Source organism: Perognathus longimembris, chromosome 23, assembly GCF_023159225.1.
Source record: "Perognathus longimembris pacificus isolate PPM17 chromosome 23, ASM2315922v1, whole genome shotgun sequence".
Lineage (NCBI taxonomy): Eukaryota > Metazoa > Chordata > Mammalia > Rodentia > Heteromyidae > Perognathus > Perognathus longimembris.
In genome coordinates this window covers 17,323,423-17,339,758 of record NC_063183.1, presented here as the reverse complement: position 1 = coordinate 17,339,758, position 16,336 = coordinate 17,323,423, and the positions used below count along the sequence as shown (strand labels likewise).

Genomic DNA, 16,336 nt, shown 5'->3' with positions numbered 1-16,336 from the left:
TAATCTTGCTTGCTTGAACACCTGATTGTTGTAACTTTGTTTTTTGCCTTTATAAGCCCTGTGTAATCACAGCTCGGGGCTTCCTCCTAACCTCCGCTGTGTCGGTGGGGAGGATGAGGCCCTAGTTGCAGCTCGCTTGAATAAAGCCTTGCCTTGCTTTTGCATTTCGGAATGTCTGAGTCTCGGTGGCCTTCTTGGTGGTCATCTTGCGACTTGGCACAACACTCCATGTTTAAAGCCTGCACTCTCCAACCCGCCCCACCTCTCCAAATAACTCCTGCCCATTATCTATGGCCACAGTGATCTCTGTGGCTGTGGAAGGAGCTTACCCACAATGCTGTCCACCTGGGCTTCGGCTGTGCTACTCGCACCACCCCGCTGGCCCAGACCTGAGTCTGTCCTCTCTGCTCCTGGCAAATGAGGCTGCTGGGAAGGTAAAGACGCATTAGCAACAGGTTAACAGTGGGCTACTGCAGAGATCATACAAAAAGGCTCACACTGGCTGGCTAGACACAGTATATAGCTAAAGACAAGGGAAGAAAAGGAGCAAGATCACATTTCACCATAAAAGGCACTGGGAGCTCAAGCCTGTAATGATCTTAGCTACTCAGGAGGCTGAAATCTTAGGATTGTGGTTCAAAGCTAGCTGAGGCAAGAAAGTCCACGAGACTCTTATCTCTAATTAACCACCAGAAAACTGGAAGTAACACTGTGGCTCAAGTGGTAGAGCAAAAAAAACAAAAAACAAAAAACAAAAAAAACTTAGGTACAGCACCCAGGCCCTGAGTTCAAGCCCTACAACCGACAAAAAAAGGTCACTAATTCACAAGTATTTTCCCCTGGGGGGGGAGGCAAGGAAATGTTACAATTTTGCTACAGGCTATGAAAACATGGTTTTCAGATCCATGGTGAAAATGCACCTCCAACACAAGTGGCTGATGATAACGATCCTGGCGAGGACAGCGCGGCAGGCAGTGCTCGGGGCGCTGGCCCTGCTCTCGGCTCCAGTATGCTGAGCCAGGTGAACCTCCACCCGAGACCTGAGCACCCGTGGTGAAACTGCGCTGTCAGCACGTTCCCAGGAGGGATCAACAGTCTGGGACAAGCTTGAAAATCCAAGAAATACTGAAAAAGGACCTCCAATTTTATTTCCTACTTAAGATCTGTAGGCAAGTGTATGCTTCCTGGAAACTCTACCATTCTTTCGAAAAGGTCTCTAGCAAAAAACACAGAAGAGCTCAATGCAGACCTCTTGAAAGGGCTGACGGCTTTCTCAGGGCTAAAGTAGCCTTCTCTCAACCACAACCAGGGCTACCGGGCTATTGTACATTCTTCTGTCATCTATTTTTTTTAATACTCTCTGCCACTTCTTAAATAGAAATCAAAGCCTAAGAAGAGAAAAGATCCAAGAAAATCTTTACCTCTGAGTGACAGGGGTCCACTGACCCAATGCTATGGTTTGTTCCAGCCAAGGAGTTGAGAAGGCTAAAGCCCTGGTTCCTATCTGAAAAGAAACAGACAAACAGTCACTGAATCTTCTTCTATTGACATTTTGCTTTTGTTTCCCCCCCCTAAGTACTAGGGGTTGAACCCAGGGTCTCAAGCTTGACTTCGCAAGCTCTAACCACCTGAGTCATGCCCATAGCTGTCATTTACATTTTAAATTATTAAAATTACCGTGCATGATTACTGTGGCTTATGACTAAAATCCTAGCTACTTAAGGGGGCTGAGATCAGAGGACTGCAGTTTAAAGCCCTTCTGGGCAGAGAGTCTGTGAGACTCTCATCTTCACTTAGTTGGCAAAAAGCTGGGCTGGAGACATAAGTGATAAAGTACAAAAAAAAAGCCAAGTTGAGACACTGAGGCCTGAAGTTCAAGTCACTGAATAACTTATTTTAGTCAAAGAATATTATAATCTAGATAAAAAATAACCATTGTTGTGGGGCCATTAAACAAAGGCCACTCTAGCTAGGCACTGGATGCTCCTATCTGTAATCCTAGCTACTTAGGAGGCAGAGATTGAGGGTGAAAGCCATTCCAGGCACAAATCCCACACTCCCTACTCAATAGCTGGACACAGCAGTGTGTGCCTGTCATCCTAGCTACATGGGAAGTATACAGAGGCAGATGGCAGTCTGGACTGGCTTCTAAGAAATAACAAAGGCAAAAATGGTTGGGAGTGTGGCTCAAGAGATAGATCACCTGCTTAGCCTCAAGGCTTGGAGGTCAACCCCCAGTACCACCAAAAAGAAGAAGAGGCCATTTTGCGTTTCCACTTGCAAAGATTAATAGCACTGATGCTTTAAGTCACTATGAATTAATGTGTTTTAAACAGGAACATTTAAAAAAGTCAACTTGAGGCATTATCAGGTAAAAAGAACATGCATTCTATCTGAAATAAAGCTCTAATCTTGATATGAATGAGCCATCCACAGTAAAGGATTCTCATCCTGGATGATTCTATCATAGCCGAGGACAAATCTGAGCAGAATGTCTGGAACTGATGAAAGCATCAGAGCCCTGGTCCAGAGAGGTTCCCTAAATCATCCCAGGACTCAAGGACTCTACTTGAGAGTCACTATCTTAGGGCAGGGGCCTAAGAACCTCAGCATTCCCCAGGACCAGAGGTTTGAGAAACACACTTTACAGTAGAACTTGGAAGCAAGATCCCAAGAGTCTAACAGTAATCCTGTCAAAGAACTCTAAAAAAAACCCCACAACTTCCTCTCCTCTCCCTGGTCCTCCCCATCCCCTTCCTCAGTCCATTTTCATCTCTTCCTCTAAGCCATCTAAAACTTCCGACGCCCTTTTTCCTTGCATGGGAGCCTTCTTGTCATTCACTCACAAACTATAGCCTTTCAAGGAGGGATGAAACCCGCACTTGGGACCTCCTGGCCTTTAGCCGGAGCTTGACCTCTCTCCTTAAGGGTCAAGGAGGGAAGATGCAGCCATCAAGCCAGGGCCGGGCAGCAAGCTGCTGCCCACTACTTTCCATGTCATGCAGCCTTGACAGCCGCAGTGTGGTTGCACCTGGCTGTGCTTTGGCTGAATACAGGGCACTAAAGCTCCCCAAGCTCGGTGGGACACAGACCTAGGCTGTATCCTGCACTGACACTTTCAGAGTACGAGGGTGTTTACTCAACCATGACACTGTTCCTCCTTGTGGTCAATGTGGTTTAGAAGCAGTTGCTTGCATGTATGCAAGACTTAACACAGGGATTTCACTTATAGGAAGATACAGGAGAGATCTTTGTACAAAAGGCAACAACAGTGTGATCAACTACTACTGCAAGGTAGTCCTTAATTCTATTACTGGAAAGAACTTGGAGTTTAGTAATTTTCAAGTTCCATTTCATAAATCTCATTGTGTTCCAAATCCTCAGCTTGTCTTATTTTCTCTTGGGCATTCCCTAAGTGTGGCAGGTCAGACTGCAACTCAAGAATAATGCAATTCAACATTATCTGCACACTTTTTTTTTTTTTTTGGCCAGTCCTGGGCCTTGGACTCAGGGCCTGAGCACTGTCCCTGGCTTCTTCCCGCTCAAGGCTAGCACCCTGCCACTTGAGCCACAGCGCCGCTTCTGGCCGTTTTCTGTATATGTGGTGCTGGGGAATCGAACCTAGTGCCTCGTGTATCCGAGGCAGGCACTCTTGCCACTAGGCTATATCCCCAGCCCCCAAACATTCTATTTTAAATGCTTCCTTCTGTTGTTTTTTGGTGGTACTGGGGCTTGAACTCAGGACCTGAGTGCTCTTAGGTTTTTTTTTTTTTTTACTCAGGCTGGTATTGTATCACATGAACCACAGCTCTACTTCAGCTTTTCTGGTGGTTAACTGGAGAGAAGAGTCTCACAGGGCTAGGAATGTGGCTTAGTGGTAGAGTGCTTGACTGCCATGCATGAAGCCCTGGGTTCCATTCCTAGAGTGCGAGCCTTGAGCAAAAGAAGCTCAGGGACAGTGCCCAGGCCTTGAGGTCAAGTCCCAGGACAGGCACAAAAACAAAGTCTCACAGATTCTGCCGTGGCTAGCTTCATACTGTCATCTTCAGATCTCAGCCTCCTGAGTAGCTAGGATTACAGGCATGAGCCACTGGCATCCAATTATTGTTTTGTTTTCAAGCACAAATGGGCTTTGAAGTCAGGGCTTCATGTTTGCTAGGCAGATGCTCTATCACTTGAGCCTTGCTTCCAGCTCTTTTTTGCCTAAGGATTTTGCATCTTTTGCCTAAAGCTAGCCTTAGACATTGTTCTCCTACCCATGGCCTCCCAAGTAGTGGAGATTACAGGTACCCGTCACTGCACCTGGTTTACTGACTGAGATTGGGGTCTAACTAACTTCTTGCTGGGGTTGGCTTTGAGCTCTGATCCTCTCTGCCAACTTCTGCTTTCTAAGAAGCTGGGATTCTAGGTGTGAGCCTCTGTACCCAGCTAAGGTGCCTCTTCCTTTAAAGTGGCTACCTGAAAGAAGGGGGCTGTGATGGTCAGGAGTTAGGAGAGGGAGCTAGGTTTGGCACTACAGACTGTCAAACTGTACCTTATTTTCTATTGCATGCCCATGTTACCCACCTACTCAGATTTTTAAAAAAAAATTTGTGTTAGGTATATTTTACCAAAAAAAAATATTTAATGCCCCCATTGCAACTGTATTATGAAAAGGCAGAAGGAAGAGAACTGGGTTGATGGATTTCATTCATGGCTCTGCTTAACTGCATGATCTTAGACAAATCAATTAATCATTACTGTACTTTCTGATCTCTAAAATGAGTTAGCTGCTAAAACATGCTGTAAAGTGCCTTATGTGTTAGAAGCATTCTTTAGCCTCTCTTAATAATAACTCTGAATTGGTTGCACTTATTTTTTTTCCAGTTACTTAACAGAGCTAAAAAATAAGAACTTTAAATTCAGTGCTTTAAAAGGTCACAAATGGATTATGAATTTACAGTTACGTATTAGGCTAATTCTAATAAACTGGAAAAACTTGTGCTTGGTGTTTTCTGATAAACAATGGAGGATTCAGTAAACTAATAAAGGAGTTACTATGTTCTACTGCTTATATTTTAGGGAAGTGAGCAACACTTAAATATTACAACTGGGCAAATAATTCATTTTTGTTTAGCCAAAGCAGAGTGCTTAGACATGAATGTTGCTCAAAAGACTTGGATGATATTTTACACACTAAAGCTTTAAAGGATTCAATATTTTTAAAAATTCTGCCCAGAGGGCTGGGAATGTGGCTTAGTGGTGGAGTGCTTGCCTAGCATGCATGAAGCCCTGGGTTCGATTCCTCAGCACCACATACACAGAAAAGCCTGGGAGTAGCGTGGTGACTCAAGTGGTAGCATGCTAGCCTTGAGCAAAAGAAGCCAGTGACAGTGCTCAGACCCTGCACCCACTGTACCATTAGTCTCCTTAGAGACTAATTCCCAAGATTGAGATAATAGAAATGTCATCTCTATTATAAAGGACTGATTCCTTTATTAGGCAGCTACTGAAATTGGCTCAAGCATATACGGTTTATTACTGACGTAAAATACTAGACTAGGAAGGAATAAATGAACCTATCTATTCACCTTATTAAATGGAAAATGTTAGGTGAAATAAGGTACTCTGGAAAGCATACTACAGGGACATTTACAAGACTCTAAGGCTGATTTTTACTCAGGCCACTTAAAACTCCTAACAGTCCAGGTAGGCCATGGCTTCTCAATCTCAGCCTGACTGACACTTGAGGCTGGGAAACTCTTTGGAGTGGGGTTGGGCAGCAGGGGCTGAGGGATGGGGAGAGGTGGGAGTTTGTGCATTCTTGTCTCTACCTGACAGCACTGCCAAATGTCTCCCAGAGGACACATGCGCCCTTGCTCATACTGATCCACTATGAGGAAAAACTTGGCTACTATCCTCAGGTTTTAACTCATTACTTAAAAATATTTTCAATTAAAAAAAAAGCAGGCATTTAAGGTTCAATCTTCTCTTCTTGCCAATATTAGAAATATCCACTTCCTACTCTGGGAAAATGCTCCAGATGATTCTGGCCTGCAGTGGCCTTTCACCCAGTAGTAGTGATGTCCTCACTACTTAAAAAGCCCTTTGGAGAATACACCAGGCACTTGTCTTGGGCCTGTCCTTGGAGACATGAGTGACAGCTCATGGCTCTTCTGTACCCACAACTCCCAGCACATGCTACAGGTATGAGGGATGCTTCTCACCTAACTGACTACCAAACAGAGGCTGCAACCATTAGCTACATACACAGAGAAGTTTTTACCTTACGACTATAAACACCTAAAATGCTAAAAGAATTTGTATGGCTATGTGCCCCAAATCTGTTAGATCTTTTCAGTATTCATATCTTGTTTTTTACTTATTTATTTTCTTTTAGTAGTGGGTACTAAATTCAGGGCCTAGTGCATGCTGGACTAACACTACTACTTTTATGCACAAATGCATAGATGGTCAGCTCTTTCCATTTATAATGGGAACACACACTGCCAGATGAAGGAAGGAATTGTTTCTACTCCGAAATCTCCCCTATCTTCACCTCTTGTATTACTAGGGCTAAAATAACAGCAACAGATATGCAGAAAGTAAGTCCTCAGGCCTTTGGAAATTTTTTTTTTTTTTTTTTTTGGCCAGTCCTGGGCCTTGGACTCAGGGCCTGAGCACTGTCCCTGGTTTCCTTTTGCTCAAGGCTAGCACTCTGCCACTTGAGCCACAGCACCACTTCTGGCCGTTTTCTGTATATGTGGTGCTGGGGAATTGAACCCAGGGCCTCATGTATACAAGGCAAGCTCTCTTGCCACTAGGCCATATCCCCAGCCCCCTTTGGAAATTTTATCTGTACAATACTGCTTACCAATATTGTACACAGTACAATAGTGGAGAGAGAAGTAAAAACTAAAGCCCCGTGACTGATCAGGCTGCTTCTACTAATGGTCTCCTCCTCCTTGCCTTTAAAGCCAACCTATTTACAAGAGCTTGCTTTTTTTTTTGGGGGGGGGGGGTGGCGTTCGGAAGGTCTGCAGCTCAAGAAAAGAGCTTGCTTTTGCACATGACCCCTAGATCATCCCTTGAGAGCAAAACACTTTGTAACAGGACTTTTGATGTGACAAAATGAAAGATAATACTGGCAATCTAAGACTAAAAAGGGTCGTGAGGCACAACCACCTTTTTGTCCTTTCATGAGAATGACAATAAAGGGACATTAGTATAGTAAGGGTTGTTCTGAAAGTACCCATCAAGGTGGCCTGTATGGCTACTTGGTGTGTGTATGTGTGTGATAACCACCTGGCTTGTGCGTGCTGAACCTAGGGCTTGAACTCAGGGACTGCACGCCGTCTCTGAGCTTTTTTTGTTCAAGGCTAGTTATTGCTCTATCACTTGAGCCACAGATCCACTTTCAGCTTTAATTGATGGCTAATTAAGAGTTAAGAGTCTTATGGCCTTTCCTGCCTAGGCTGGCTTAGAACCTAAATCCTTAGATCTTACCTTCCTAAGTAGCTAAAATTATAGGCATGAACTACCAATGCCCAGCTCCACCTGGCTTTTGAAAACTACCCAAATGAACACCACAAATAGACCAAGAGCAGCTTCTCCTCCCCCTCCCCCTCCCCCTCCTGAGCATTGTCCCTGGCTTCTTTTTGCTCAAGGCTAGCACTCTACCTCTTGAGCCACAGCACCACTTCCGGCTTTTTCTGTTTATGTGGTGCAGAGGAATCGAACCCAGGGCTTCGTGCATCAAGGCGAGCACTCTACCGCTAAGCCTTATTTCCAACCTGACCAAGAGCTTCTTAAAGGTAGAAGCTAAATCTTACAATTTTAGATAATTCTTAAAACCAAAGACAAATAGTAAGCATATCAATATAACTTCTAAATTCTCATTGAATTAACTATTAAACATATACTATGAAAATCCCTGGAAATGTTCTTTTGGCTCTTTTCTTCAAATCAACACTTGTGAATTAGAACAAATCTCATGACTTCAGATTATCTTAATGATTCCACCCATATCCAAATAATTTAAAACTTTTGACAAATGGGGGAGGGGAATTACTTTTAGACTGAAGTTAGTTACCATTTTTCATCACTACATTGGACCAGACATTGGCATTCAAGGCTTGCACAATTCGCTTTACTCCTGTAGACTCGGGAAAGTCATCTAAGCAGAGAGAGAAAGAAACATGTATTTATACATATGCTTATAGATAAGACAGATTCATATATGTGTGTTCATATATCTCTGAAGCCATATTTTCAAACACTGTGGCTTAACTATCTTGCTTATTCATTACTTCACACTGTAACATGTGTTTGGATGAAGATATAAGAGGTACATTTATGTTAAGCCTTACAAATGACATAATTCTTGAAAGAATCATACTTTGGGTGTAAGATCCAGACACCGAAAATGCAGTCTGCAATGGAAAACTAGAACCAATAACATGACATTTGAATATTGCATGCAAGTAAGTGATGAAGAAAAATTACTTGAAAACACTTTATTATTTAAAAATTCTAGGAAGGTTTTTACTTTCCCTAAAGATGATATGTCTAAACATTGATTTTAAGATTACACACAATCGCCAGGTATAGTAGCACAAGCCTGTATGTAATCCTAACATTTGGGAGGCTGAGGAAGGAAACTACAAAGTTTGAGGCCAGCCTGGACTACAGAGAACGGTCCAGGCTAGCCAGGATCACATAGTGACACACTGTTTCAAAAAGATCATACTGAATTAATGCAAAAATACTGCTCAAAGGGCACAAAGAATAGCAGTACAAAGGAACAAAGGCTGCAAAATGATAAGAGTGGAATCCTGACTCTTGAGAACCACAGAATGAAGAGAAAATCCTAGTGTCAAAGTTTTAAGAGACCTAAACATGTAGAAGAGGAAAGTATACTTACTAATTTAACACTCTTAGAAAAGCACAGGAGGCCAGGCACAGTGGATTACCCCTGTAATCCCAGGTACTTGGGAGAGGCAGATAGCAAGAGAATCATGATTTGAGGCCAGCCTAGAGCTATCCCCCCCACCCCCCCCAAAAAAAAATAGGTAGCAAGATCCATCTCAAATAGTACCACCAACACCAAACAAAATTCTATGGGAATGAAGATGTACCTTTAGGACTTTACGCTTGCTTGTTATGCACGTGCTCGACTACTTGAGGTATACCCCTAGTCCATTTTCCTTTTGTTTCCTTTTTCAGGCAGGGTCCCGTGGTTTTTGCCCAGGGAAGTTTAGGCCATGGTCTCCCTATTTATACCACTCAAACGCTAAGATTATAGATGTGTATCCCCATGCTCCACTTTTTTGTGGAACTGGGATCTCCTGAACTTCTTGGCCAGCTTAGTCTCAAACTGTGGTACTGCCAATCTCCACCTCCTAATCAGCTGTGGTTTTAGGAGTGGACCACTACACATGACAAAACTCTGCCTTTTTACTTCATTATCATCCTTTTTCTCTGGCAGGATTCTATTCCTAAAGATAATAAAATTTCTGGAAAAAAATACTAAGAATTCAGACTTAAAATTCTGACTAGATAATAGAAAGACATTTCGAATTATCTTTTTAAAAATCTGTAGGTTTCACATAATGACTGCGTATGCTTGACCTTGGTACCTCTGTTCGCTTTGGCAGTCCTGGCCTGGAATGTCTTTTGGGACAGCTGGCATCCTCTCTGTGCCACCATGGAGAGCTGCCACATGACAGGCCAAGGGGCCAACCATCTCGAACCTTCTCCCACCTCTGAAATAACACAGTACTAGTTCTCTATTTTTTTGTGACTTTCCACTTGGGAATTCAAGTGTTTGCATTTGTGTTTTATCTGCGTGCTGAATTACAAGGTTTGGTAGACAATGAGAAAAACAGGGATGAATTGTTGAGACAGCAGTGGAGGCAGGGAAGGCAGAGGGAAATGCTGGTTGTTGTTTTTTTAGTTTCAAGTGTCCCAAATACACACTGGTAGGTAAGAGGTACCCCTGAGGTTCCCAAAATTGTAGCCCTAATTTACTCTGAATTCAAAAGAAGGCATATACATTCCACTCATGAATATAAGGCCAACCTTCCTTGTTTGGCAGCAGGAAAAGAACAAGGGACTGGGGAAATGGCGACAATTTTAGGTCCGTTACTATCATCCATTAAAACACACAACAGGGCTGGGGATATGGCCTAGTGGCAAGAGTATTTGCATCGTATACATGAGGCCCTGGGTTCAATTCCCCAGCACCACATATACAGAAAACGGCCAGAAGCGGCGCTGTGGCTCAAGTGGTAGAGTGCTAGCCTTGAGCAAAAAGAAGCTAGGGACAGTGCTCAGGCCCTGAGTCCAAGCCCCAGGACTGGCAAAAAAAAATAATAATAAAAAAATAAACAAAAAAAAACCACATACAACATTTTCAGAAGTCCAAAATGGGTGATGAAACAAGTAGAGCATTATTAGATTACTATAAAAGCACAGTGAATTTGTGTTCAAATCTTTTCAAACAGTTGGAGAAAAGCTGTTTGTTGAAGTTCATTATGACTCTTTTCTGGATTAATATAAAGTACCCCATCTCAACCTAAACGCCAGGCTTCCTTGTAGACACACACTTACCATCCTCTTCAGGCAACTCCTCAGGACTAAGTTCAACTAATTCAAAGCCATGTTTGATGCACCATTCTTGAGCTTTTTGTCGGTTTACTCCTAAAATAATATGCAAAAAAGCAATTTTTATAAGTAAAAGCAAAATGTGATACACATCCCCTGCAATATTCCTGAAAGATCTTAAATGTTTCCCCTTAGTGTCAATGTTATTCTCCAAGCATCTAAAATCAGTCAAAATAAAGGGGGAGAACGAAGCAAGTGGCATTTTATTCATAACCTAACTTGAAGAACTATAACCCCTTTATGTACAACTACTTAATAGTAACAATTTTTTAAAAAGAAAAAAAAATACCCCTTCTGAAAGCAATGGAAGATTCTAAAGAGAAATATAGTAGCTGAAAATATTTTCCTAACTTAACAGTCACATGAGTCAGTTAAATTGAGGAAACAGGCACTCTCTCTATAAGGAATGGCAAAGATATCTACCAAGCTGAATGTCAGTGGCTCATGCCTGTAATCCTAGCTACTCAAGAGGCTAAGATCTGAATGAAGATCAAGGTTCAAAGTCAGTCCAGACAGGAATGCTTGTAAAACTCTTATCTCCAGTTAATCAGCGAAAAGTCAGAAGTAAAGCTGCAGCTTGAGTGGTAGAGCACCTGCCTTGAGCAAAAATAGCTAAGGGACAGTACTCAAAGCCTTGAGTTGAAGTTGCAGTGCTGGTGTGCGCACGTGCTCACACATGCACATGCACACACACACACACGTGCGCACACACAGAGATACATTCCATCTGAGGGCCTTACCGTCTTCACACACTCTGTCACAGACCAAGATCATCACCTCAGGTAAACACGTTTGTGTCAGTGGGAGCCACGAGGAGACACTGTCCAGACCCGATTTCTAGAGGGAGCATAAAGATACATATAAGGAAACAAACTAAAAACATGACCCATTAGAACTCACAGAAAATGCCAAAAGAAAAACAACAACAACAAAGTAAAGATAACCAAAATTTCCTACTCAAGGCTCCCTGGAAAGCAAAATCTTACTTGTGTGCTGTCAAAGTAAATCACAAAGGCCTGGACAGATTCTGCAATCTCTGCAGTGAGGAGGAATTTGTTTGGCACCACACATAGATTGATGTCTGCAGAGTAGTATTTATTATCAATGGTCCATGGGTAAAATCTCACAACATCACTGGAAGCTGCTTCCACAATAAGATCTTCTGTTCCAAGGATATCTAAGTAAATAACACAATATTACCAAAAAAAAGTGAAAAACAATATATATTGATCCATTTTTGTCACTAAGCTATAGATTAGCTGGGTACTTAGGCTGCCTCCCTCCCTTAGCTAAGGATTCTAAAGAGTTCTTCAGATATTTTCTTCTCTGACCAACTGATTACAAAGGTATTAAAAACACATTTTAAGTCAGTGGTGCTCTTATTTATTTTATTTATGAATAAATCCAGAATCTCACAAACCACTACCAAAATCTCACTTTACCACTACCCCCAGCCGCTAGCTAATTTTCTTTCTTTTTTTTTTAAATTATCTTATTGTAAAGACAATGTATAGAGGGGTTACAGTTACATAAGATAATGAGTATATTTCTTTTTGAACAGTGCTAATTTTCTTTAAGGATGTGAAAGTCATTGTGTATAAATTAAGATAGTAGTAGAATAAAAAAAATCTACGCAGAAAAGAGCAAGTACAGAGAAAAAAATGACAGCTGCATTTATTTTATTACTTAAGTACTTGTAGGAAGGAGTTTTTAAGAGTCTTTAAATTTTTAACTTATACTTAATGCATGCTAAAAGACAGGATTAAGGCCAAACCATTAATAAAATAGAAAAGCTGTAGGTAATCTTTGGGATAAATGTGTAGACACGAATTCAATTAATGAAACAAAAGTACAGATATCAATAATGGACTGATTCCATTTATATTCAGGCTTGTTCATCATCTTTGAAAGCCAGCCCAAATTCCCATTTGATGAAGACACTCCTGACAAATTTTAAATGTATAAAAGTCAGGCAAATTAAACCTTTTCCCTTATAACTCTTTCTGAAGGCCACTACAGTGAGGGTATAGAAGGAAATGTACCTACAGAAGTAAAATAGCATGCCATCGACTGGGTTCTTAGAACATAGAGAAACACAGTGGGGAAACTTCTTTTTAGAGCGCCCTAAGAGGAACAAGTAAAAATTGCTCCAAACTCCTAATGAACCAGGACTTTGAAAACTCAAAGTCCAATTTTAAATTCCTGAGCTAACAGCATACAAATAGAAAGCAGAACCAAGGTTTGTTTAATGTAGACATGGGGGAATTATTTAGCCCCGAAGACTGCTATAAGAATGTACAGTACACACACTGTATATGTGTGTACCCATATGCACAAAGGCTTCTTTTGCTATTAAAGTTATACTATGTGGTTATTAGCAAGAGCTGCTTTTCTGAAAAATGCAAAGCTCTCCCTTACTTTTTTTTTTTTGCAATGTCTGGGTGTTGCTCAGGGCAGGACATAGTAGCTAGGATTTCAGGTATGAGCCACCAGCACCATCAACAAGACAAATTTAAACAAATTTTGACTTTTTTTTCTACTGATGATATAAAGCATGATATAAAATGATTCCTTTTTTCAAAACTCACATTAAAACCAAAACTGTTAACAGGTTTACGCCGACTTCAAACTCCAATCTCTATTTCTTAAGAAGGTGCAATTCTGTTTAATTTCTACCTAAAGTTATACATTTTTTATTTACTGTTAATTGACTGCAGAAAAACCAGTTACAATGTCTCTCAGGTAGAATAAAACAGGAGGAAAACGAGTCATGAAAATCAAAAGATTCTTGGGCTGGAATATGGCCTAGTGGCAAGAGTGCTTGCCTTGTATACATGAAGCCCTGGGTTCGATTCCCCAGCAGAAATGGCACTGTGGCTCAAGTGGCAGAGTGCTAGCCTTGAGCAAAAAGAAGCCAAGGACAGTGCTCAGGCCCTGAGTCCTAGGCCCAGGACTAGACAAAAAAAAAAAAGAAAGAAAGAAAGAAAATCAAAAGATTCTGTTTTCATGTAAAATGTCTCATTGAAAATAAATTCCTAGATCAAAGTCGATGCCATATTCAAAGCTAAATTACAAGGTTAGACCAGGCAGCATGCTAACATGTGGTTATTTTTCTAAGAGGTGAATATCAGAGCCAACACACACACCATAATGTGTTGATAAGAGCACATACAAAAGAACATAAACTACAACAAAGGAGAAAAGGCAAAAAGCATACATCGATTGTTTTAATAAGGGGAAGGAGGAACTAACATAGGAATCAGCCTTCATTCATGTGTATTTTTAAAAACAGCAATCTGGTTATTATTTTTAAAGGAAGGAAACACAAAGCATAATGAATTCACTTGTTGTTAAGGGGCAAAGTACAAAGACAAATGACTAATATTCCCACCATTGCCACAGCTAAAAACCCAGATGTAAAGATAAAAAACTAGAACCAAATTTGAGTTATCTTTTTTCAAATCGGTGCCTTCAACTATGTGAAAAAATAAGAGCAATTCAAATAGTATACACATTAAATGCAATATAGATTATTTGGATCTATTTAGAACATGAGAACTCTAGAATTTTCACTTTTATACTGTCTTGATGTTTACAAATTAAGGTAATAACACATAAAATTAAGCTCTTTCCTAACACATTATATATGTTAGAATATATTTACACAGTGGGATACTACACAATCATAAAAGAGTGAAATCCTTTGTTGTCATTCACAACAAAGTGGATGAATCTGGAGAACAGTATGTAAACGAAATAAGACAGGTAAAGACAAGTTCTACATGATCTCACACAGATATCCGGAGTGTTGAGGACAGACAGATTATATAGTAATATATAATTATATTATTTATCAACCAATATATGATTACTGTTAAGATAGGAGGGTTGTTAAAAAGCCAAAGTCCAGAATAAGCATATAGAGAGACAAAGTAGATAAGTGATGGTCAGAATAAGCATAATCAGAGACAAAGTAGTTACGTGATGATCTGTGTGGAAAGGGCAGGGACAAGGATAGGAGTGGAAGGGGGGGGGTGGAGGTAGAAAATGATTAAATAATAATTATGGAGATCTTTTTAGGGTGATGAAAATTTTCTAAAATTTACTGGACAGTTTGTACAGATTCTTGAACACACAAAAAATTGTTGGATGGTATACCTCAGATGGGCAAATTGTATGATATGTGAAACAGGCCTCAATAAAGCTTTTAGAAGTAAGTAAATAAAAGTAAATAGGAACAGAAAAAAGCGATTTCTTTCTACTTTCTCTAATCCCGAAGGGATGAGAGCCCAGTAAATTGGAAAAATGAATCTCACGTTTTGATGCCTTAATAGCTAGGTGGGTTTGTTTTGCTTTATTCTCTGTGGGGCCTAAAACAAAATAGCTCAATTTACTTACCAGACTTCTTTTTTTTTTAATGTATAATCAGATACTTTAAATGAAGCTGCATATGGACTTTACTATCACATCTGTGCCTTATCAGAACTAGGGAGAAGAGTAACACTGTCTCTTCTAGTTCTCACCATCAATATCATATTAATGTAGAGTTTAATTGTAAAAATGTAAATGTATATGTACACTAAATAGAGCTTTCCTCCTTCATTTTTCTTATTTAGTTTTAAGTACTTAAGTTTATTCCTTTCTAAACTGAAACAAAAGCACCAAGTGCTTGTGTACATGGCTAAGAGTTCTGAGATCAGCTAAATATTATTCACTACTTCACAGAAGAACAACACTGAGGGCCAGAAAAAAACAATCTGCTTGCTGCTTGCCTAACAGAGAAAAAACCAAAACAAACAAAAGAGAAAAATCTGTAGTAGGCTGGGAATGTAGCTTAGAGGTAGAGTGCTTGCCTAGCAAGCATGAAGCCCTGGGTTCAATTCCTCACTACTGCATAAACAGAAAAAGCCGCAAGTGGCGCTATGGCTCAAGTGGTAGAGTGCTGGCCTTCAAGAGAATCAGCTCAAGGACAGTGCCCAGGCCCTTAGTTCAAGCCCCAAGACTGGGAAGAAAAGCAACAACAACAAAACCCTGTAGCAATCCCCCTTCTTTGTCTTTCACTGTAGAGAACTGTATATAACCAACTCTGCTATGCACAAATCAAGTCCTGAGTAATTTCACTTGCCTTCTAGTGGATGTCGGCTTTCTCACATTGCTAGGAAACATGGTGCAGCCATAGTGCATTAGTGTGTGTGTGTGTGTGTGTGTGTGTGTGTGTGTAAGAAGTCACATCCAGTTAGCAAACTAAATGTTCCTACTTTCTCTACTGGAGAAACTGTTTTTAGGTAGCCATCAATTCTGCAGTATCTCAGTGGAGAAGGTCACTTCTTCAATGATTTTCTCTCCCCAATAATCACACACAGGTCATCTAAGAAAGAGTCAAGAGGTTTGGAAGGAAGCTATATGGGAAGAAGACAGGTGTTCTGTTTAGTAACCCAGTATCTCCTTCTTCCAGCTTATCCTAAGGCACCTACCCGCAGGATGAATGCCAAGTTAACTTTCTGTGATTCAGGCCAATAAAAGGCCTTGCTCTTTTTAGTATATATTAGGAAGCAGACTGAAATTCGAGGTAATTCGTCCTAACTGTACAGTCCTTTTTTTTTTAAGTTTTTTCTTTCTTTAAATTTTTTTTTTATTTGTTCTGTTTATGTTGCCAGTGCTAGGGCGTGGACTCAGGGCCTGAGCACTGTCC

General features: G+C 40.8%; 1 protein-coding gene across 3 annotated transcripts in view; it reads right to left on the bottom strand.

Annotated features, from left to right (window-relative positions):
• The window catches only part of Aagab (alpha and gamma adaptin binding protein), a 37,615-nt gene that overhangs the window by 10,239 nt on the left and 11,040 nt on the right, over positions 1-16,336 (bottom strand). For 2 of the 3 annotated variants that reach the window (XM_048332047.1, XM_048332049.1), the window contains exons 2-7: positions 11,631-11,821; positions 11,385-11,481; positions 10,591-10,680; positions 8,072-8,155; positions 1,422-1,504; positions 330-426 (exon numbers count right to left, since the gene is read on the bottom strand). In XM_048332047.1, coding sequence (XP_048188004.1) covers positions 330-426; positions 1,422-1,504; positions 8,072-8,155; positions 10,591-10,680; positions 11,385-11,481; positions 11,631-11,821 — 642 coding nt within the window. The remainder of the gene's footprint in view (positions 1-329; positions 427-1,421; positions 1,505-8,071; positions 8,156-10,590; positions 10,681-11,384; positions 11,482-11,630; positions 11,822-16,336) is intronic. The other variant, XM_048332048.1, reaches the window with a different exon arrangement.